Source organism: Vulpes lagopus, chromosome 3, assembly GCF_018345385.1.
Source record: "Vulpes lagopus strain Blue_001 chromosome 3, ASM1834538v1, whole genome shotgun sequence".
In the NCBI taxonomy this organism is placed as follows: domain Eukaryota; kingdom Metazoa; phylum Chordata; class Mammalia; order Carnivora; family Canidae; genus Vulpes; species Vulpes lagopus.
This window is the reverse complement of record NC_054826.1, coordinates 37,655,793-37,680,551: the sequence shown is the minus strand read 5'-3', so window position 1 is coordinate 37,680,551 and position 24,759 is coordinate 37,655,793. Positions and strand designations below refer to the sequence as shown.

Here is a 24,759-nt window from a genome sequence, read left to right as displayed (position 1 = left end):
ATTTGTGTAGCTGTGGGAGGCGGGACTGGCAAGGGCAGAAGCGGCGGGCGCCGAGGGGCTCCTGCGCACAGGACCCAGGACGCGTGGCACCGACCGGGACTAAGCTGAAGAGGGAGGGACTCCAGGTCCCGCCCACCGCCCCGTTCACAAACTGCTCGAAGGCGCACGGGAGCAAAGACCTTTAATGTCCGATTGGTTTCCGACCCCGGCCAGGGCCATCCATCCCTCGGGGAGGGCCGAGGAGCGGCTGGAGGGGCGCGAGGTCCCGGGGCGCACGCCCGCTCCGCCCCCGCGCGCGCTCGCAGACCACACGGACACGGCACAGACACACGCACGTGTACCCACGGTTACATACGTGCACACAGGGACTCGTGTGGGTTTGTACAGAGACAGACGGACGCCCGCCGGCGTCGGGCCCCAGGCTCTCGGCATGCTCGCCCAGCTCTCCGCGGTACCTGGCACCCATGCCCCTGCCAGCAAAGCAGCTGCCCCCTCCCGCCCCCCGCCTCCCCCGGGCGCCCGCCCTCCCCCACGATGGTTTCCGCCCCCCTCCCGCCCCCCCACCCCGCGGGCCCCCTAGAACTGCCCGGGCGCCAGGGGCATGTTGGTCTTGAAGCCCGGCTGCCCGTTGGCCACGTCGGGCGCGGCCTCGCAGGCGCCGTCGCCGGCCGCGGGGCTCCCGTGCTCCGCCAGGAGCTTGCAGGTGAAGAGCGGGCCCGAGTCCTGGCGGCCGCGGCGGCCGGGGGGCTCGGGCGCGGGCAGGCTCAGCCGCGCGCCCGGCGCCTTCCACTCGGGGACGGCGCACAGCTCGACGGGCGGCGGCGCCGCGCGGCCCAGGTAGCCGGGGCTCGGCGAGGCCGACGGGAGGGTCCGCTGGCTGCCGCTCAGGCAGCTGCCGCTGTCGTCCAGCGAGTCCTTGCGCGACTGCGAGCGCTCCAGCGAGCCGCCGCGCGTCCACGGCCGGTAGGTGTAGGCGCAGCCGCCCAGGCGGCGGCGGCGGCGGCGGCGGCGGCCGCGGCACTGGCAGCCGAGGATGCGCACGAAGGCGCGCTTGAACTCCTTGCTGGAGCACGGGTAGATGATGGGGTTGAGGCAGCTGTTGAAGTAGCCCAGCCAGAACACCACCTTGAACACGGCGTCGGGGGGCTTCAGGGTGGAGAACAGGGAGCCTGCAGGGGGGGGGGGGGGCACGGGCAGAAAGAGACAGCAGGTGGTGAGTAGTGAGGCCCGCCCCGAGCGCGCCCCGCCGGCGCCTTCTCCGCCTGCACGGCCCGCCTCTCCGTCCCCGGGAGCGAATCCGACTGTCATCTCCAGGGCCAGCCTCCGCAACGCCCCCTTCACCCCTGTAAGACCGTCCCTGGCCTGGCTGACCGGCCTCCGAGCTCCCGTTTCTCTCGCTTTTCCAAGGCAGGGCTCACGGCCTTCCAGCTCAGCCGTAACCATCATCACCTGCATTTGCACAGCTCGTGGGTCGCGGGCACCGTGCCAGGGAGGCGCCGTAGCTGCGTCACTTTGTCCTACAAAAGGCCTCGGAGCGGACAGACGCCCGCTTTATTCCCGCAGCAAATAGGAGAGGTCTTAAAGACCTAGATGTGAAAGGGGACACTTGAAAAGTTAGAGAAGACAAGGCAAAGGACGATGTTTTTGATCGTGAAAAGAAAACGACTTGACACTTCAGACACATAAACTATGAGGCAAGGATGAGAGAAGGTATGTCCAATGTTTAAGACGGTCGAGGGATGGGTACTTAAGAATATATAAGGAACTCCTGCAAGTCGGCAAGAAGAAGGAGCATTCCCGATGTGGGCAAAGAAAATGAATAGGCAGTTTACAAAACAGGAAACCCTAGGGCCAAGATGCTCAAAATATCAGGGAGTCAAATAAATTACAACGAAAACCATAGGCCAAGATGCTCAAAATATTAGGGAGTCAAATAAATTACAATGAAACATAGGCCAAGATGCTCGAAATATTAGGGAGTCAAATAAATTACAATGAAAACCACACAGAGATACAACGTGTCTGTTGGGCTGGCAAAAATCAGGAAGTGGGAGAGTGCTAAGTGTAGGCAGGGTTGTGGGGACATGGGGAGCCTTCTTAAGGGCTAGTGGAGACACAGGCTGTGAAGGAGTGCTGAAGACTCTGGCCCCACTTGGTCTCATTAAGTATATTTACAGACCTCTTGACCCAAAAGTTCTGCACTAAGGCATAGATCTCAAAGAATTTTCACACAGGTCCATAAGGGGACATGCATGAGTATGCTCAGAGCAGTGTTGCTTATGATGACGGAGAGTCAGAGAGAACCTAGGTGTCCCTCACTGGGAATTATGGAAAGGGTGAGTGGGCTGGATGCCTAGTGCAGCAATTGTGCCACACTTAGAGCCCTGGATGGCATGTCCATGTAGCAATATGGGAAGATCCTAAAACCATCATTCTTTATGAACAAATAGGAAACAGAATGGAGATTTACAACACAATACTATTTAAGTAACACACCAAACAACCACACACATTTTGCAAAAAACACTTTCAAATAATGTCAGACACAAAATTGTTGCCTGAGGGGGTAGGCAGAGGGAAATGGGAATACAAGGAAATAAATCAATAAAGTAAGAGAGAGGCCTTCCAGTGAGATGCCATGATGGAAAAACATGATTAACTCATCCCTCTAATTTCAGAGCCAGAAACATTTTATGGCAATATTAAATTAAAAACAATTTTCATTTCAAATGCAAGGCAACTAAGACTTGGAGAGGGTAAATGGCTTGCCCCAGGTTACACAGCCTGTTGGCAGTGTAGCTGGGATTTAAACTAAGTTCTGTTTGAATACAAAATATGGTTTTCAAATGGTATTTATAAGACCCTTTGTGGAAAAATCAGAAAATACAAAAAAGCAAACAAAAATTATTTTGAAAGCACACATAACCCTGCAACGCAGAGTAATCACATTTGGTGTATATACCTTCAGATTTTTTTCCCCTGTTGTATAACGCATTTTTAAATGTTTTGATAAATGCAATCATATGTTATAGGACCTTCCTTCCTCCCTCAGTCCCTCCTTTCCTTTCTTTCTTTTTTGTTATTTCAAACCATGCCTCTGGGCTCCTGGTGCAGGGCTAAGCCCTGCAAGAGTTTAAACTTAGAAAGAGGGTTTATCCAGGGGCACCTGAGTGGCTCAGTCAGTTAAGCATCCAGCTTTTGATTTCAGCTCAGGTCATGATCTTAGGGTCGTGAGATCAAGTCCCGTGTTGGGCTTATTGCTCAGCATGGAGTCTGCTCCAAATTCTCTCTCCCTCCATCTCTCCTCCCTCTAAATAAATGAATAAAGTCTTAAAAAAAGAAAGAGGGATACCCATACCTGGATGTAAGTGCTAATTATAAATGTACTTTTTTTTTTAAGTTTATTTAAGTAATCTCTACACCCAACGTGGGGCTCAAACTCACGACTCTGAGATCAAGAAGCTCATGCTGTAGCAACTGAGCCAGCCAGGCAACTCACTACACTGATTCTTATCCCAACTCAGGGGGAAACGTGGGAGTGGGCTATACATTCTTGGTTTGCTTTAAAGGAGACAGATAAGGGCACCACTTTGTGGTCTGATTTGTGACAAGGTCAGCACCATTATGTTTTCATCCCACCATCCCAGATCCTTCGCTTTATGGAAGGCCCCCACTGAAATACACACATGGCATGTGAACACCTAATATCCACGACTGGATGAGTTGTCTCTGACCATGGGAATGTCCTTGTTTCTGTCACTGAGTCTGAAGGGCATAGGCACTGGTCTTGACAAATGCAAAGCTGGAGAATACATTTTGGGAGAAGTGGAGAGAGGGCAGAAAAGTAGGAAGCCTTGTACATTACCCTGGAGGGCAAGTGCTGATGAGCGTGTGTACAGGTAGGCACACTGTCTTAATGAGGACCCTCAGGCCCCAGGTGTGGGGATGCATAGGCAGTAATGGCAAAAGCAAGGACATTAAGATTAGGAGAGCATGCTTGCTGAAAACAAACTCGTAGCTTTGCTTGCCAACCCCATTGAAGATGATAGTAAAATGTGAATGGCTTGACGGGGCTACATCCTTAGGGATTGGCTCTTTTAAAGGATACACAACCATAATGCTAACTGCTAATATTCATCAGAACCACTGTTTATATTGTATGTGTGCTCTGTACAGGTCCTGTGCTAAATAAACCCTTTATACCATTAGCCGATTTAATTGTTGAAATAATCCTTTGATGAAGGTATTATTGTTGGTCTCGTTTTACGGATCAGGGCACCAACATATGATAGTAATAGCTCTTTACATTTTTATACATTTATTCATTCGCTCATTCATTCATTCCACAAATACTGAGTTCCTGCTAAGTGCCAGTCATGAAGCCAAGCTACGGGGATACAAAGATGACTTGGGGTGTGGTCTCTGTCCCATGGCGGCCCACAGGCAAGTGGGGAGACAGACATAGTAACAGGTCATTGCAACAGAGCACACATGGCATTATGAGAGTGGCATAAATGTTACTGTGTCCCCCCCTATGCCCAGGGGGCATTTCCTTCTGGTTCTTCATTGCCATCATATTGGAAGCCCCTTATCAAGGACAAAGATGGGCTGGATCTTTGCCTTGATTTTCTTACAAAGTATTCTTCAAGGACTATGGCTCTGGGAAGTATTCAGCTAAAAGTAAGGGAATTATGCTGACTTTTTTTTTTCATAGCATTTATTTATAGCCGCATTGTGAGTTTGGACTCCCTGAGCTACTTGTTCCTCTGAGAAGAAGGTCATTCTTTGCCTTCCATTCTTTGCCTGCCTTTGTCACCCTTCCGCCAATTTAGGCAGTGTGATCCTGTGGCTTGAACACAGGGTGTGGGATCTCAGACCTACTTTTGAATCCCTTTCTTTGTGTACTAATGGTTTGGCTTTAGAAAAGTTAATTGGCCCTCTCAGACTCAATTTTCTCATCCATATATCGGGGACAGTATCTGTTCCATAGGGTTATTTTGAACACATGAAAATATCCATGTAAAATACTTGACTTAGGTATAATAAATAATAAATAGAGGCTATTTTTCCAAAAATACTTTATATCCTGGCCCAATCAGGAGCCTTCTCCAGGAACTCTGCTCTGATGGACCCCACCCAACTCACACTGACTTCTTTATTCTGTACTCTGCAGAAGGTATACAGTCACATCTTATTCTATTATTTTACTGTTTGCCTGTTTATGTTGTTAAGCCATCCCAGGGATGGTTGAGTCCTTCTCACCACCCAGACTTTAAATTCCTTCTGGGCAAGAACTACCTCTTCATTTCTATTCTTTTCCCCTCCAGATTTGTATATTTTTATTACAAAAATAACAGATGGAGGGATGAATAGAGGGAGACCAGAGGATTTTTAGGGCACTGGAACTACTTTGTATGATGTTATAATGGTGGATACATGTCATTATACATTTGTCCAAATCCATAGAATATACAACACCAAGAGTGAACCCCAATGTAAACTGTGGACTTTGGGTGAAAATGCCATGCCAGTGAGGTTCATCCACTGTAACAGGTGTACCACTCTGGTAGGGGATGTTGATAATGGCAGAGGCTGTGCATATGTGGGGGCAGTATGGGAAATCTCAGAACCTCCCTGACAATTTGGGTGTGAGTCTAAAACTGCTTTGAAAAATAGTCTGTTAATAAAACCTCACTTGGGGCACCTGGCTGGCTCAGTTGGTACAGCATGTGGTTGTAAGTTTGAGCCCCACATTGCATTAGAGATTACTTAAAAATAAAATCTTAAATAAAAAACAGCAACCACTTCACTTACTTACAAAAAGTGATCCCCAAATTCCTTTCTTCACTTAGAATATATCTAAGACAGGGGTCGGCACCAGTAGTTAAGCATCTGACTATTGGTTTCAGCTCACGTCATGATCTCAGGGTTGTGAGATCAAGTCCCACATTGGACTGTGCATTCAGTTCAGAGTCTTTGTGGGATTGTCTCTCCCTCTCCCTGTGCCCTTCCTTCCCATATGCTTATGCACACACTCTCTCTAAAGTAAATAAATAAATCTTAAAAAATATATTTATATCTATAAAACCTTTCCCCATATCAGGACATTACATTCTACTGTCTGGATATACACCAGTTTAACTTTCTCCAAACTTAACTCTTTTCTAATGATAGTCAAGTAGTGATTTCCAATTTTGACTTTTACAAACTATAGTAATAAAAAGCCTTATGTATTTTGCTTTTTGCATGTTTGAGTGTTTCTGTAGGATAAATTCCTACTTGAAGAATCACTGAGTCAGTGCCACATTTAAGTGCTGACAGCTAGCCAGATTGCCTTCTGAACTAGTTATATCAATTTACCTTCCTGTTGGGTGTGTATGATTCTGATATTTTCTCTATAACTCTGGGTTTGGTCAGTTTTTAATCCTTACTTGTCTAAAAGCTGAGTAATGACTTTGCCCTCTTGTTCCCCTTGCATTTTGTTTTATTTTGTCCTCCGGAAGACCCTACTATTGCATGCCCACCCTGAGCAAACCATTAGTGACTTCTGATAGAAAGTCTCTTTCCTTATTAGAATTGGACTCCTTAATGGAAGGGGAGGTGGGTGGGGGGATGGGATGACTGGGTGACAGGCACTGAGGGGGGCATGTGACGGGATGAGCACTGAGTGTTATACTGTATGTTGGCAAATCAAACTCCAATAAAAAAAATACAAAAAAAAAAAAAAAAAGAACTAGACTCCTTAAGATAGAATCCAGGCTCTCTCACCAGCAGCCAAGTGACCTTGATCAGGTTTCACACTGTGCCTAAACCTCAGTTTTCTCATCAGCAAAATGGGCCTACTACTGATACCATGCCTCTAGGTTATTTTGAGAATTAAGAAGATAACGGGCACTGAGGGGGGCACTTGACGGGATGAGCACTGGGTGTTATACTATGTTGGCAAATCAAACTCCAATAAAAAATATACAAAAAAATGAAAAGAGAATTAAGAAGATAAAACATGTAAAGTCCTTATTAGCACTCAGGGTATCTGGAGCCTGATACCCAATCAACTTTGCATTAATGCTATTAACCAAATAATTACTTTTTTTTTTAAGAAAAATTATTTATTTATTAGAGAGAGAGAAAGAGAGCATGCACAAGCAGGAGTGGCAGAGGGAGAGGGAGTGAGAGTCTAATGGGGACTCTGTACTTAGAACAGACCTGGACTGAGGGCTTGATCTTATGAGCCTGAAATCATGACCTGAACCAAAACCAAGAGTTAGAATGCTTAGCGGACTGTGCCACCCAAGTGCTCCAACCAAATAATTCTTATTCTTGCCAATCACTCATTGGGCTAGAAATCTAATTACAGGAAATCTATATGCAGGACCTATGTTTGATAATTTGATGTGTCAATCAGAGTAAGTTGCTTTCCCTTTCTGGGCTTCACTTTCTTTTCTTTAGTTGGCTGGTTTTATCTGGGTTCTCTCCATCATTTAAATACAGTCTCCACGAAGCTGAAGATGCAAGCCCTGCCCATCCTTGCTGGGAAGTGCCCTCTTCTCTAGACCTACCGCAGAGGGGCAGTGTGTGTCAAGGGCTGGACCAGCGGCTTCTCAATTGCCAGCATAGTTCTGCTTCTCTCCTCCCCTCCCCTCAGCCACACAAAGCTACTGGGCTGAGGTGTCTTGTGTGCTACACGGGCTGGCCCTGATGCAGCCAGGAAGCCTTGATGAATTAGGGGAGGTGCTGGGCCTCTTGAGCATGAAAGAGGATCAGTAAAAAGAATCTTTTCTCCTGGGCATCCAAACAGACCTTTGGCAGGGGGTAAAAAAGGCTGTGGGAATGTGGGTTCCTGGAAGCCTGCTGTCTCTGCTTTAGGTCAGGGCTGGGCAGCCTTTTTGACACAGGCACCAACTCATGGTGCATGTCCTGAGCCTGGCCCTACTTCTCTTGCTCATGAAATGCTGTGATGCTCCTTGCCCCTGTATCTTAGAATCCTGGCTTGACAGAGCTGGGAAACTTTCCTTAATGGAAGTTCAGTGAGAGTGAGTGACTTGCTCAAGGTCACCCAGCTGGTGACTAGCAGAACAACTGCTAGAACATGTTCAGGCATCATTCATTGGATCCAACAAACATTTATTGGTCAGTGGTTAAGGTCCTGTTCAGATGTCAAAGGTAGGTAGATCTGGGTTCAGATGCTGACTCTGGCTTCCCAACTGTGTGACCTTGGAGAAGCTACTTGAGCTCAGTGAGGCTCAGTTTCCTGGCAAATGGGGACAGTGATAATTCTTTCCTGTGTGGAGGAGATGAACCTAGGCTTGATGAGTGCCGGGCATGTTGAAAGCACCCAGTAAGTACAGCTATTCTGACTGCTTCAAACAAGCTGCTATTAGTACTACCAACAGTGCTGTTAGCGCCAGTATTGCTGCTGCAAAGATGAGGAATGTGGCAAAAAGGACAGGATCTACTGTGGTGACCCGGTGCTGGCACTTCCACTCTATTGCTCTTTCTGACACAGGCCCAAGGATGGGCACCATATGACTCTCAAATATGCTGAAATTGTATGCAGTGTTCATGTGTCTTTCTGGGGAAGAATCCATCTCAAGTCTAGGGCTCCCTAAGCATTAGTTACTCGATTACCTGGACCACCAGTTTCTTAATGCTTTTCTTTAGATCAACTTGCTTTTGGTATCTAAACATTTTTTAGGAAGCTTTTTGGCACTATTTTTAAATTGGCTCCACTTGTTATAAATAGAATATCACAGCAGAGAAAAATTAGATGAAAAAAAATGGTATTAGTATCCCTGGATTGCTCCAGACAGTGGAGGACCTGAAGCCTGCTCTCTCTCTGTCTCTCTTTTTTTAAGATTTTATTTATTTATTCATAAGAGACATGCAGAGAGAGGCAGAGACAGGCAGAAGAAGAAGCAGGCTCTGTGCAGGGAACCCGATGTGGGACTGGATCCTGGGACTCCAGGATCATGCCCTGAGCTGAAGGCAGACACTCAACTGCTCAGCCACTCAGGCATCCCAACCTGCTCCCCCTTTTTTTTTCTTTAAAGGAGATTAGCTGGGATTGTGGGGATATTAACTACTTGCTAAACTAAGAGGAATTCCACTTTGAGGAACCTAAGGGATTGAAAGAAAAATGAACAGGGAAAAATATTCTCATAGAACCCAGCCTTGGGGTACATGCTGAATAGATATTTGCTCAATGACCAACTGATTGAATTTGAGACTCAGAGTTTCTTGTGCCATCTCTAGCTGTCATTTCCAGCTATCTTGCACACCAATTCAAATCCATAGTGAATTTGAGCAGCCATCTAGGAACAGCCCTGGGAAATTCTGTGGCTCTACTGTGATGCTGCCTGGTGGTCTCCTACTGAGGCCTTTTTTTTTTTTTAAAGATAGATTTTATTTATTTATTCATGAGACACACACACACACACACACACACACACACACACACACACACACAGAGGCAGGTAGAGACACAGGCAGAGGGAGAAGCAGGCTCCATGCAGGGACCCAGACGTGGGATCCCGGGTCTCCAGGATCATGCCCCTGGCGGAAGGTGGCGCTAAACCGCTGAGCCACCTGAGCTGCCCCTACTGAGGCCTTTTAAGCAGATCCAATGGGACAACACTTAGGAACACTTCTATCTGGGTAAGCAGTGTAGGAGGGGGAGACCAAGCTCCCCCTAGGGGTAGACAGGCTAGCAGATGGTGCAGTGAGCCCACCCACGCCACTTGGGTTTTGCCTGCCTGAGGGCAAGGGCGATTTAGAGGGATTGGGAAGTGTAAGAATCAAAAGCCAAGGCTGAGCAGGATCAGCTCAGGGAGAAGCATTTCTTGGCTGGATGTGGTCCCAGTGGGTCATCCTTAAAGTGCCACTCAACAAATCAGACCAGTGAATACAAGGTCTCAAACCCCTGTGAACCTCCAGTCTTCAAAACCAGAGGGTGTGTTTGTGGAATAGCAGCTACCATTTGACAAGCTCTGACTCTGTGCCAATCACTGGGTAAATACTTAACCTTAGTTTGCTTTCAACTGCCAGCGTTTCTAAGGCAGCCCAGCACGGCTGTGCCAGGTGCAGCGCTAGGCAGTGTCATTCCACATGGTTCTCTACAGCACTTCTAGATGACTGTGGCCAACCTGCATGAGCCCCCTGAAGGCCATGACCATTACACGCAGGGGAATGGAAGGTAAGTGGTTGGATGTCACAGAGTTAGTGGGTGATCCAGTTAGAATTTGAATCCAGGCCGCCTTTGACAGAAGCTGACAATCACTACTAGTATAGTACACAGGGAAACAAAATATGCATGCGGATGTGGATAAAGGACTGAAGGATACACACTGAAGGAGACATCAACAGAATTTATCATCTACGTGCTTTTTGGTGTTTTCCAAAATTGGAAACATGAATTACTTTTGTAATTGGGAAAAAATTCCAATGAATATTATTTAAAAAATAAGAGGTAAACCAAAGATACTGTGTTTATTGGGTCCTTGTTATGTGCCAGCCAACTTCCTATACTGTATTTTATTTATTTATTTATTTATTTATTTATTTATTTATTTATTTATTTATTATATACTGTATTTTATTTAATTCCCATATAGCCTATGAGCAAAGTGGGATGATCCTTACTTCTGGGACTTTAGGATTATAGATTTGATTTGACTTATTTCACAGCATCAGACAAGCTGATGACCTCAAGGGAGCCAGTGGGTGGTAAAACTATTTTGATCAACTTGTAAATCAAATAAAACTCCTTTTCAACATGGCTCTTAGTAGGAGCCTTTAAGTACACCTACAGCCAAGCCAAGTCTCCCTAGCTGAAACAGTTTGGCTCAATAAAAACTAAAAAAATTTGAAATGGTTGCTAATTCTTTCAGCACCAGTTTTATGAAGGAGTTTCCTTGGATCTGGAAATTCCCTTTGAGGTTTTCCATTTTCATTTGCCACTTAACCCTAGAATGAGATCATAAAGTTGTCCAACAAATACAATATCTTTGGGTCCAACAGACCGCGCTAAGTTTTAAAGCAAACAAGAACAATAATACTCACCAGAGCCACCATTTGCAGTGAATGAGGAACCAGTTAGTAGGTCCTACGTTTACATTCATTTGCTCATATAATCCTTCCAGCACCTCTGCTATTACTGCATCTCATTTTACAGATGAAGCAACTGAGGTTTAAGAGATTAACAAAGTCACATGTCTAAAAAGGCTGAAAATCCAACTTTGAAGTCTGGGTTCTTACTCATTGTTTAATAATAAGAAAAAGAAGCTTCTATTCACTTCCTTAAGCACCAGGCAAATTTCTCCCTCAACAGGGAACAATCTCTCTCTTTGCTGAATTGTCAAAGCACTTTATCAGAATGCCAAAATATAGCATTCCTCACTTTCTACCTTGAATCACAGTTGCTGAGGGCTCATCTCTTCTGGTTAGACTGTGAGCTTCTACAAAGGAGAGTTCATGTCTGAGTTTTCTCTTTCCCCAGGGCCTAGCACAGTGCCTGACACGTGACGGGCACTCAGCCAACATGTGTTGCAGGAATGATAATAGTAATATAAATAATAAAACTGAAATATGTTAGCCCCTGGCTACTCAAAGTAAGGTTCATAGATAAACAGCATCCATATCACCTGGGTGCATATTAGAAATGCAGAACCTCAGTGATCCAGTGAATCAGAATCTGCTTTTTAACAAGATCCTGAGGTGAAAGGCACTGCTTTAGTTCATGTTACAATTTTATTTTTAAAATTGTTTTCCTGAGTATCTTGAGATTCATGGATGAGCAGAGGCTGGGCTGAAAGCCACCTCACCAAGGGGTTGACACTCTTGCCCCAAACCCTCCAGTGGCTCCCATAGTTTATAGGATAAAGTTCAAACTGCTGAGCCTGGAATTTAAGACCTTCTCAACTTGGCTGCAGTGGACTGAATCTTCACAACATGAGTTGACTTTTCTGGCTCCTTTCCCTTTATTCACACTGTCCACTGGTCTGAGATGCATTTGCTTTCCCCTCCTCCTCTCCATCCTTTCCAGGCCTGACTCAGAGTCCTCATACACACAACTACAGCCCATGCTGCATGGTTTCCTTGGAAGTGTAAAAGCAAGAGGAGGGAATGAGCAGTCCATAAAGACCTGCTAAGATCCAGGTGACTCGTACATCTTACCTAATTTCACCGTCACAATAGGCAGGAGGGGGAGGGGTGTCTCTAATTCTCAATTCTCAATTACAGATGTGGAAATCGAGTATCTAAAGGCATGGAACTCCCTCAAGGTCACACTGTCATTAAATGGCAGAGCTGGGATTCCAACCCAAATCTGCCTGGTCCTAAAGCTGGGCAGTTTCTCTAAGACAGTATTGGCTCTGAGATCTTAGAACACTTCTGCGATGGGAGGCGTCTAGAGTTTTTTACTTGTTATTTTAATGGTGTAATGGTTTACATATATTTTTTCTGGACATGAAGATGCCAAGATCTAGAAACCAAGAGTTTTAAGTCACTCTACTCCAGTGATTCTTAACCTGCCAATGCTGGTTATGCAGGTAACTTGGCACCACAAATTTGAGGGGTTCACAGACCCACTGAATCCAATCCATGGGTACTCAGGAGGTGCACAGTCACCAGATTAAGAGTCTTTGCTATTCACTCCACAGATTTCTATCATAACACTTGTTGGACTTAGGCGAGAGTCTGCATCCCTTACTTACAAGATTCTCCAGGCCAGGGTCTATCTTACTTGTCTTGGTTTCTCTAGCATTTAACACTGAGCCTGCTTTATAGTGAATGTATAAAAACAATTGTTGAGCATATAATGTCCTCTTCATGTGCCTAGGCCAGTTTCAGATTCATAGGAGGTGCTGAATAAATGGTTGTGAGTGATTCCCTTGCTTATATCTTGCTTCCTTCCTTTTCTTTCTTTAAGTGGTAACCACATGACAACAGCCAGTTCAGTTTCCCCCTCCTTCCTGGAGCCTTCCCCAATTGCTCCAGGCCTCTTCTTTTCTTTATTTCCCATCAGAATAGAGTTGCAACTCATAGGTTAATACAGGATGCCATTCTTAAAGGTTGTGCCACTTGTCTTCTTGGGCAGCATCAGCACTACTTGAAGATGAGGTCTGTGTCCTGTACTCTAGAACAGCACTGGGCATACGGTTAGTGCCACCATTTACCCACTGATTAACTGGTGCATTTCATCTTTCAGGAGGGAAGTTACCTCCTGGTTTAGGCCCAGAGTAGAGAGCAGATGGGATAGAGAGATTTCCATAGCACTGAAGGCTCCACTTTTGGTGCTGAACTGAATGTGTTCCATGCTTCGACCTGACTGCAAACAGCAATTTCTCCAAAGAACACTTTTAGAAACAGTATTAGTGGGACCTATGTGAAGGAAGCTATAAAACTTTATAAAGGGGCATAAAAGGGAGACATATATAAATGGAGAGACATAGCTTGCTTTAGTATAGGAAGTCTCTATTCAAGAGAACTTCAGTTCTCCCCAAGTGAATCTGTACATTCAAGACAACCTCATTAAAATGCCAACACAAGAGGTTTTTTTTGGGGGGTGGGGGTGGACACTAAATGATCCAAATATATAGAAGAATATGGAATGTGGAAGAATAACTATGAAAGAAATAGCCAGGTCAATTGAAATAAAGAATGGTGGTGTGGGGAAGATGGGTAAGCCCATTCCTACAGATATTAAAATCTATCATAAAAATCACAGTAATTAAAGAAATACTGGGGTGGCTCATTTGGTTAAGTGTCTGCCTATGGCTCAGGTCATGATCCTGGGGTCCTGGGATCGAGCCCTGAGATAGAGCCTGACACAGACTTGGTGGGGAATCTGCTTCTCTCTTTCTCTCTCTCCTTCTGCTTATGGTCTCTCTCTCTCTCTCAAATAAATAAATAAATAAAATCTTTTAGAAAAATACCAGAGCAGGAAGTGCAGGACAAGGCAGATAGATCAATGAAATTATATAGTTTAGAAAGAGAGCCAAATATCCATGAGAATTTTATATGCCATTTCAATGTTTATGGGAAAGAAGAGATGATTCTCTAGGTTAGGACACTAGGCTCGCTAGTTGGAAACAAATAGAACCATATCCTTAGTTTATTTCCTAATCAGAATAAACCCACATGCATCCAAGATTTTAAGTATAAAAATTATTAAAGCATTAGAAGATATAAGTGAATATTTTTATAATTTTTAAATAGGAAAGAACTTTTAAAGCATGATAGAAGTTCAGGATCTGTAAAGAAAAGCACTGATGAGTTTGCCTAGACATTCTGATAAGGTTGCAAACTTTGAAAAAACACAGAGGCTTCCTCTAACTTGAGAGAAATATAATTCAAAGCAGTAGTAAAAGTAATAATATTTCCCAAACACAAAGCTATCTTTCAAATCAATCACAAAAAAAACAATTCAATAGAAAACAAAGCAAATCATTATGGATAAGCAAATAACAAGAATTAGATGGCCAGTGAATAAGTGAAAACATAGTTAAATTCCTTTACAAAATTGGGGATCCCTGGGTGGCTCAGTGGTTTACCGCCTGCCTTCAGCCCAGGGTGTGATCCTGGAGTCCCGAGATTGGGTCCCACGTCCGGCTCCCTGCGTGGAGCCAGGCTTCACAGAGGCCTGTGTCTCTGCTTCTCTCTCTCTCTCTCTCTCTGTGTCTCTCATGAATAAATAAAATAAAATCTTAAAAAAAAATTCCTTTACAAAATAAATAATGCTATAAATTAATTAAATGTTATAAATAAATTAAATAGCAAATATTTCAGGTCTATTAGTTTGGAATCTATTGAAATATTGCTTATGCTCAATTTGGCAAAGGTGTGAGAAAAAGAGACATTTTTGTATATTCTGGTTGGAAGTGTAGATTTTGAGTGGAAAATTGCCATTATCTAATAAAACTAGAATGAGCATAGCTTTTGATCTATGTACTCCATGTCCAGGAATTTATCTTATAGAAGAACTCTTAAAAGAGAGGAAAGATAAAAGTACAAGGAACTGCAGTTATGTTACTCCACATAGGAAATTACCTAAATTTCTAACAATAGAAGATTGTGAAATGAGCCTTGTATTATCACACAATAAAAAAATCACACATTATTAAAATTGTGAGCTAAGTCTACAAGGAATGATACCCATGACAGAATTAACTAGAAAGAAGAAAGTTTCAGGAAACAATGCCTTCTGTGATCTGATTTTTATAAAGAAACACTGTGTGTATCTGTGTGTCTGTGTGCTGTGAGTGTGTATTAGCATGTTCACAGAAAAAACAATCTGGGTGAATATATACCAAATTGTTCTTGGTGGTTATTTCTGAAGGATGAATTTACAGGAAGACTTTCACTTTGTATTTAGAATTATTTTTGCAATGAAAACATTGATTTTGTCATGAAAGAGAGAGCAAGAGAGAAATTGAGAGAGGAGTAGGGAAAGGGAGGGGGAGAGAGAGAGAATGGTTGAGCATACAGTAGGGGGAATAGCTGGCAGACCTTTAGGACAGATCATCATCTTTCTGGGGTCCCATTTCTTCACATATGCAATGAGGGGGTTGCATTAGCTACCAGGCCCTCTCCTTCTCAGATTCTAAGCTTTGTGTTCATCTGGTTTTAGAGGCAGAATGAAAATTAGGGGAAAATGTACAAACATATACCTGCAGCCAGAATGCCTCTGAGCCCAGAACAAACAGGCTGTGTGCACTTGCTCCTTCCTTCCAAGATGCATGTGAACCTGCCACTTGGCAGAGAGGCTTGGTGTGTTTGGATGAAAGGCTCCACGAGAGAACAGGGACAATTACTGGCCTTAGGGAATCAGATGGTAAAATGGCGAGATTGGGCCACTTAGGCCATTAGGCTCTGTGCAAGGCCTTTCATCCCTTCCTTCAGTAGCTGTTTACCGACTTCCCTGCCTTCCTGTCTCTGACTCATCCCTCTGTTCTGTCCTGTGGCTGGTGGTAATCAAAGTTTTTCCCTATTTCCAAACTGGTCTGCAGGCTCAGACCTGGGACCCACAGACAGCACTGTGTCTCTTTTCCACTTGCATGGTCTGGTCTGGGACACACTTTTCCCAGCTGGGGGGCCTGCAGCCTTCAGAACTTCTCAACTACAGAGCGAGTGGCGATGCTACTCCGCTGTCTCTAGGCTGTCCTGTCTTCTCACCAGAGCCCTCTCTAGCCTTTGTGCATCATGAGAGCTTGGCACATTGCTGGCTTCCTGAATATTGTATAATAAAATGATTAGTCTTTGCTGCTGAATGCATGCCACTCTCCATATTTTAGCAAAATGGGACTTTATCTTGCTTCTCAATCTAGGTTCACAAACATGCCACAAAATGACCCTGAAATTCCAGCCCTTTCTCAGAGTTCACAGTCTCCTCACTGTTAGGAAACTTTCCAGTTAGAAGTGCCTGAAGGACAGAGAACTGGCTGGGTTTGCTGAGGCCATATGAGAATGTTTTCTGAGCATTTCCATGAAAACAGGACTGGAAGGGCTCAATATTTATGGCCTGTGCTGTTTATATATGTGTAGCCCAGATGTCCGCTGGGAGCCTTTCTGTCCCTTGAAAGCTAGGGAGGATTATCTTGAGTGTCACATTTCCTTAACCTTGGCAAGTCCAAAATCTTCCCTCAAAGTCTCTAGATTCCGAGAGTGGCATAGGGGAACTAACTTCATTCCTGCCTCTCCTGCTTCTTAGGCTCCATTTACCTTGAGAGCCTGCTTTGCTTATACTACCTGGAGGCAATGATCCCACAGAGAAAAATCACCCACACCAAACATTTGAAGTACTACTTAATACTGGGCTCCCTGTGCCCCTCCTTGTCCTTCCCATCTCAGCTCCTCCCAGATTGCTCCAAGAGGTCCAAATTCTTTTCTTTTTGTTTTCTTTTCTTTCTTTCTTAAGGTGAGCATTTCTCTTCTCTCTTCCAGTTGCTTCGTCATCAGCTTTATGGAGGGCAGCGGAGAGGGGACACTTGGGGACAGTGATTGAGGGAGATGGGTTTCACTTTCCATCCTCAGCTCTAATTATTTCCCTAAGACAGCTCCTTTCCTCACAGAAAAATCTGAATTTCCAGAAAATACAATTTTCTCCATCTTTTCCCCTGTAAATAAATGCTCCATTCCATTCGGTGTAGGTTTGTAGATTATTTCTCCTGCTTTGCTCCACTTCATAGCAAAGTCTTTACTGAGCTCTTCCTAGGTGCCTGGAACCAGCTGAGAATTTAATCCAGAAGATTAACATTGACTGGGGAAGCAAAGAGGTTTCAACGATTATTTTATTCAGTCCCCCCAAGCCACGAGGTGCCCATTCTATGGATGAAAAACTTGAGAATTTAGGAAATTGCTCAAGATTACAGAGTGGTGGAGATAGGATTCAATTATAGGCCTGACCCCAGAACAACTCATCTTTCTGCTACTTTAGTGCTGATTCTCACAGACTAGAGATTCATTCTTTCCCTGAAACATTGGGTGTGAGAATGCCTGGGAGAACACTGGGAGGGGCTGGTAATGTGTGGGCCTGGAGAGATGGATGTGGGTGATGGTTTGCGAAGGAGGTGTTATTTGATTTTGGTACTTTCAGGGAACTTTCCTGCAAAAAAACAATTCCCTCCTCACACGTTTTAAGCAGCCAGAAACTGGAAGGGCAGGGGGTTGCATCCCCTTTTTGGTAGGGGTTTGGTGAGGTTGCAAAGGCGATGAAGCAGGTGTGTTTTAGAGAGCTTGTAACTTAAGGTAATTTAGTCCTTGAGGGTAGGTTCGACTTCCTACACAGTGTCCTGATTACAAGGAAGGTGGAGAATGCATGCTGACTCTCAAAATAGTTAGAAATGGACTCAATCTTTATGATGGTCCCCATGAAAAGACAGAAGATGGTGGTGATCCAAATTTAAGCACAATGGTGACAACAGCAGGTACCACTTGCTGAGAACTTATAGGTGGCAAAGGCTGTATCTAATTCTGATGTGCATAATTTCATTTAGTACCCCAAACAATTCAATGTGGGAGGTACAGCTATGGTCCCCATTTTACAGGCATTGAAATTGAGGCTTGAAAGAGAAGTAAGTTGCTCAATCACAGAGCTATGAGATAGTATGAGTTTTATTGCAATCCACGGGTTCTTGCTCTCCCCTCATTCCACTGTTTTGACTATGAGGCAAGCCACCAAGAAACCGAGGGCTAAAAGAACATTTTAAAAAGTGGAACAGATTCCACAGGGTAGTTTGGGGTGCAGAGGGAAACAGAAGAGCCATGTTTGGGTGTGAATATACTAGTTTTCAGATGACTCATCTTCCCAGCCAAGTCCAGGAGGCACTATAATTATTCAGAATTGAAAAGTTGTCCTTTTGCCACCTCTGAGCCTTATAAAAAGTCCTAGGGGCCCAAGAAGATGGGGGGAGAAGAGATGTTTAAACACAGATTCTTCCATCATCTGCAGAGGGGTAATGCCAAGAGCAAAAGCGAGAGACTAAGGCAAAGTTTTTGTAGGCTGGAAAAAAATAAATAGAGTTCAAAAGATGGAATGAAACCATAAGGGCAGAACAGCCGCTTTTCCCATCATGACTCTGACCATATTTCTGACAAGGATGGGGCTGTCTTGTGCAAAATGAGACCCCAAAACTGGCCGTGGCTGGGCGGCAAGTCCAAGGCAGCTCAGGTTCTAGCCTGAGGAGCTGCCTGCACTCTCTGTGTGTGTCTCATGGTGGTCTGGCAGCCCCAACCTGTATATCCAGATGGAGCTAAATTTTCCACTAGGTCACCCAAAAGGGCAATTCACTTAAGGGTGCTAATTCCTCTGTCCACCTCCTTCCCTCCAGGCTGGGACCAGACGTTCCCTCCCAATTCTCAAGATGTCACTGAACCTCAATGGATCGTTATGAAAAATGGTCCCATTACTTCCAGAAACCTGTGCTCAGGCCAAGGAGGGCTCCCAGAAAAGCCTTCCTGGCAAAGCAGCATTCACGGTGGATGGACTGGCTAGGCTCTGGCTGGCATGTCCCCTCCCGTCTTGTCCTAATCTACTGCTTGTGACAGGGACGGGTAGGTAGGGTTGGTGTAGGTTTGACTGGTTTGGGATGAGGCTTTCCAAACCATAAAGGAGCAGGATGTGGGGGGAGATCATGAAAAACACCAGCGTGTGAAGAAGCAGCATTTGGCAGTAGGATCCCGCACTTGTTCTCTGGAGGCTGGTGGAAGTGCATGGTGGAGGCAGGCCGGGGCTGGCCTGCCCATCTGCTCTGAGCTCTTGCTGCTTTGCTGGAGGACAGCATGACCTCAGGAGAGAGTCTTGACCTGGATACCTGCCTCCACCCCAACGTGGCAAATTGTCCTGCCTGGGCATCTTACTGCAGCCTCTTCCGATCTGGTTCTGTATGCTGCAGGATTGTTAAAAAGAACAATCTGGTCAACCTGCATTTGACTTGGTCCTGTTGTTAGTTTTAGTTTCAATGTTGTTGATGTATCAGTCCTTTAGCAAGCACAGCAGTTCTTAGTGGTGTCCATGAATTCCTGTAAAATAAGTGGTTATTTGATGGGCACATGTGTGTTCTCTGTGTGGCTGCTTTATAGATTCCGTCAGAATCTTAAAGGGTTCCATGTACAAAAAAAAAAAAAAAAAAGGATAAGAATCATTGATTTAAAGAAAATTGATGTTTCAGTCTGGAACTGGGTTGTGTGCATGCTCTAAAGGGCACAGATTAAACTAAGGGGAGTCTGGGCTTCATGTCTCTAATGAACAGTAAAAGTTAATGGCTCCCTGTGTTGGTGATGATGCAAGTGGATGGGCATTCAGACTCTGATGGTGGGAGCATTAATTGGGATATGCCTGCTGGAGGGCAACTGGGTGATATGATGCAGAGACTTTATAATTTTATGTATTCAATTACCCTGAGATTACAATTCTAGAAATTGATCTTAATGATTAAGGGTGGTGGCTCTGGAATCATCATCTATGTCACTGTAGGCAAGGTACTGAAACTTTCTGGGCCTCAGTTTCCTCACCTATAAAATGGAGGTAATGTTACTTGTCCATCTAGCTAATAATACACATAAAACATATAGTATGATGCCCAAGACACAATAAATATCAGTGATTATTATGCAGACACAAGGATTTTATTGTTACATTATTTATCATAACTGGAAATTAGTAACAACTCCAAATATCCAACATAAGTGACTGGTTTCATGATCCATACAACTCAACTAGTAAAGATTAAATTAGCATCATGGAAAAAATGTTCATAATATATCAGAAGACAAAGCAGTTTACAAAATAGTATGTATTATACCATCCCACAGAAAAGTAGCTGAATAAATATGCAGTAAATATTTCAATGATTATGTTGAAAGGGTGGCTTTTTATTTTCTTCTTTCCGGTTTTCTATGTCTTCGAAATTTTCTACAATGAGCAGTTATAACTTCTTGCAATAAAGACAAAACTAACCTCGGTAAAAGTTACTTTTGAAGAAAAGGATGTCGAATCTGAGTTGAGAAACTCTGTGACCTTGAGTAGTCATTCCTGTGAGGGTTCCTTTCTGCAGGTCTGAAATGAAAGTTGCACCTTCTTTCCTTCTTGAGAGAGAGACGACTCAAAGGACAGAGCGAGGGAGAGTGTGCTTTGGAAGGGTGACACCTGGCGCGGCGCGCAGCGTGCAGGAAAGCGGGCGCTCCTAACCAGCGCAGCTCTCCCCAAACAATCTGCCTTGTCATGCAGGATCCCGTAGGCCCAGCTGTCTGGGCTTGGAAAACCTGTTTCTGGCTCTGGGCTACAGTCCTGTTATGATCAACTCTGGGGAACTTGGTATGGATCGAGGATGAAAGGTACAGTGACTCTCAGCTGCGAAAATTAGTCTGCAGTCAGGATCGCAAGTTTAATCTCTGTGAAACCGATGGGCAAGTGTGGCCATGCTTACTAATTAGGTAGCAGCAACGTAAATTGATCAAATCAATTCCCTTCGTGACGCAAAGCCTAAGAACTCAGGGACAGCTTGAGCTTGGAAGAGCTTCCAGAAAGGCAGAGAACGTGAATCGCTCTCCGGAGATGTTAACATGGTTAATCGAGATTGCTTTGTTAATTGTCGGCTCCCTTTTCAATAATGGATGATATGGTGACGCAATGTGGCTCCCATGTCCCTCGCGTGGCCAGGCTCTGGGTTGGGCGATTTGAATTGTGCTCATTCATTTCTTTCCTGGATTTACAGCAAGCATTAAAGTTGATCAGGCTTAAAGAGCCCTTGCTTTCTGGAAAGAAGCAAAGTAATAGCCAGGGTTCCCATTTCATTTACGAATAGCTTCACTGTTAATTTGAAAGTCAATGTATTAAAAAGGAATGTAAAAAGGAAACCATTAGAAGAAATGAGGCTTATTGCAGCAACCTAATGTTGAGACCAGCATTTTCAATTTATTTAGTACAGATCAAAGGAAGAAAAGCCAGAGATAGGCTGCTGGGGTGGAGTGAAATGAGTGTGGAATACAGGAACAGACAGAGGAGGCTCCAAGCTCAGCTCTTGTCACTTTTTAGCCCTGAGAAACTGGGCCAGTTATTTTACTTTTCCAAGCCTTGATTTTCTTAGTTATACAATAAAGACAATGATGCCATCTTCAAAGGGTTGGGCAGGTTAAATAAGATAACATATGGAAACCCCTTGCCCGGTGCTAGAGACGTAATGAGTGCTCAGTAAATGCTGGTTCTCTGTCAGTGTTCTGTCCCCTGAACCAAGCCCTGAAATCACTTCTTCATTCTATAAGACAAACTCGTGCATCCAAGGTCTGCTGTCTGTGCTACTGGACTTCCAAACTGTTCTTTTTTGACAAGGCTATTGGCAATCTTTCTAGAATTCGAACCAGGTGATTCTTAAGAGGGGGCTTGACAGAATGTGCATTGGGAATTTTTGTCAAGTTTTAAAAGAGCATATTCCATATCATATTCTAATTTTTTACGTGAAAACCTGTTGTTTTTCATAATACACAACACAAAATACAAAGCATGAATCTTGTCTGGTGGTATATGAATCTCTAATTGCAGAGGGCATGTGACTTTCGGTTTAGGTAAAGGGGTCATGGGTTAAACAAGACTGAGAAAATTGATTCACAGAATATCATCCTGGCAAAACGCACTTGGAATGCTAGTGAGTGACTGGAAGGGGGAAGCATGTGGGGAGCCCCCCCTGGAGGGGGGTATAACCTTTTCTTGTTCTGGCTGCAGAAGATGTGGTCACTTTGTGAAAGCAGATAAGGTGTTATCCTTATGACTGGTGGGTTTTTCTGTGTGTATGTAAACTTTGCTAAAAAGTCTAAAGAAAAGTAAGTGGCAAGCCATTGGCACACATTCAGTACTAGATGGGGAGGGCCTAAAGATGTCTCAAGTCAGTGTATTGAGAAAGGTGGGAGATTCTCTGTAAATCCTAGATGATACTTGTTCCTCGGTGGTTTAGGTTTTTCTTTAATTTTTTAAAATTAAAAAGGGGGAAGAAAGAGAGGGAGAGAGAGAATCCTGAAGCAGACTCCTTGCTGAGTGTGGAGCCTGATGCAGGGCTTGATCCCAGGACCCTGAAATTATGACCTGAGCCAAAATTAAGAGTCGGCCACTTAACAGACCGTGCCACGTCAGCACTCCTGATCTGGGTATACATAAAAAAAACAGAGGACAATTCCAAGCTGCCTTCGACTCTCTCTGGGACCACTGCTATGCCCTCTTGAGTGGCCTCCCTGCTTCCACTCTTGAGCCTCTATAATCCTTCTCTGTTTATCCACAGTAGTCTTTAAAAAATATAAACCTGGTTATATTACTTCCCTTTTGAAAGCCCTTTAGTGACTTTCTATTGCATGTATTGAAAACCCTATGCTCTTTATCATGACCTACAAGACCTTACAAAATGTCCATGCTATCCTTCTATCAGGCATCACCTGTCACCTCTTTCCTTTCTCTCTTCACCCCAGCATTCTAGCTGCCATTGTTCTTGCTCAACCATGCCAAACACATCTTTACATCAGGGCCTCTGTTTCTTATCCCTGCGGCCTGCAGGACTTCCCCCCAGATCCTTGCAAGGCTGGCTCCTTCCAGTCTCACTCAGCTTCCCATCCATGGCCTTCACCAGCCCTCCCTCCCTCCCTTCTCATGTTCTTGGGCTTTCTCATGATCTTCACCCTCCTGTCCCTCTTTAGCATATCACCTCATTTTATTCCCTCCATGGTACTTGCAATGATTTGATATCATATGGTTCATTTGTATATGTACTATTTGTCCATGTTATTCCACCCCCCCCCCAAAGCTGGGAGCCTCATGAAGGTGGGGACTTTGTTGTCTTGTTCACTTTTGTATCTACACTGCTTACAAGTGCCTGACACAGAGTAGGTACTTAATAGAATCTGTATGATCGTTATAAGCTTCTCAGTCTCTGACCTTCAATTTTCACATCTGTAAAATTAGGCTACTAATAAGCCTCTCCTCCTACTCCTAGGGTTGTTGTAAAGGTGATAGGAGATAAAGTATGTGAAGCACTTAGCACCATACTTGGCACATTGTATAAATGGTGGCTGTGTTCCCTGGGTGCTAATTGCAGGGCTTTGTTAACCTTATAACCACCAGAGGCCTCTGATTTATTTATCATGAGAAAAAAAAAAAACCATCTTTTTTAGGGGTACTTTGATGAAATTGTAATATGGCATGTTGATAGGCCAGCTTTCCCAACATTATTCTGATGTTTCTTTGGCTGTTAGTGATTCTCTGTGTGCTGAGCAATTATTGACTGATTAATAGAGACCTTGTGCTACTTTGCTCATCCTTTATAAGACAGGGTAGATGGGATTTGTATCTAGAAGAATGAGCAGCATTCAGGACCCTGGCTATGACCAGATACATAAGAAATGAAAACACAGGAGCAGGACACTCAGGCCAGGAGACGGCTGGCTGGTGAGAAAGCAGATTGCCAGGGCTCTCGACTGGAGTAAACTGGTATCTTTAGAAGTGTTTTGTAAAAACAAACAAACAAAAAATCACCGAAAATATGTTCAAAAGTTCAGAGGGGACAGGACCTGTGTGCTTTAAGAAGTTCACAAAGGTAAGAGTGGTCACTGTGAGATGCTGATATAAATTAATGGGCAGATCTTGGGTGAAGAATCTCATTGAATGATAAAAGCTACTGATTTGCAAGCAAGAGAGAACCCAGAAAAATAAAATCAGGAAGCAAGAGTCAGAGAGAAAGAGAGAGAGAGAGAGGGAGAGAGAGAGAGAGAGAGAGAAAGAATGAAAATGAGAGCCAATTGTGGTAGGATAGGAAGTCAGCCACCCAGGTAATAATATACTGATTGGAAGAAAATCATCACAAAATTTTAGCTGCAAAATGAGAAAGTGTTCATTGTGTTCTTTTTCATTTTATCTTTTCTCCCCCTTATGATCTAGGGAAGAAAAGATTGAAAAAAAAAAAGGGAAAAAGTCAAATGAAAAGCAAATCTCTTCTTTTCCCCAACCCCTAGGAAAAAAAATGCCCTAACTAGGTCACATGCAGCATCCTCAATCATCTCTGTGGGGGCCCAGGCTACAGGAAGCATGAAAGAATTTCAAGGCATTACCTAGATAGATCTGGTTCTTGAGAGATGATGACAGGTGACACAGAGAGGAAGTCATCCAACTAACAGCTTTTAATCAGTTTGGAGCTAGGGAGTCAGGGACCTTTAGGTCTGGGGCTCTTTCGTCAGGGAAACCAGAGGAAGTGGCCCTGTGTGGGTATTTTCAGAGCAAGGCAATGTTTA

General features: G+C 44.3%; 1 protein-coding gene across 1 annotated transcript in view; it reads right to left on the bottom strand.

The window, feature by feature from the left end:
* Positions 1–164: 164 nt before the first annotated feature.
* Positions 165–24,759, bottom strand: part of ADRA1B (adrenoceptor alpha 1B) — a 48,624-nt gene continuing 24,029 nt past the window's right edge. Inside the window, exon 2 of the mRNA XM_041749916.1 lies at positions 165–1,169. Coding sequence (XP_041605850.1) covers positions 577–1,169 — 593 coding nt within the window. The 3' untranslated portion in view covers positions 165–576. The remainder of the gene's footprint in view (positions 1,170–24,759) is intronic.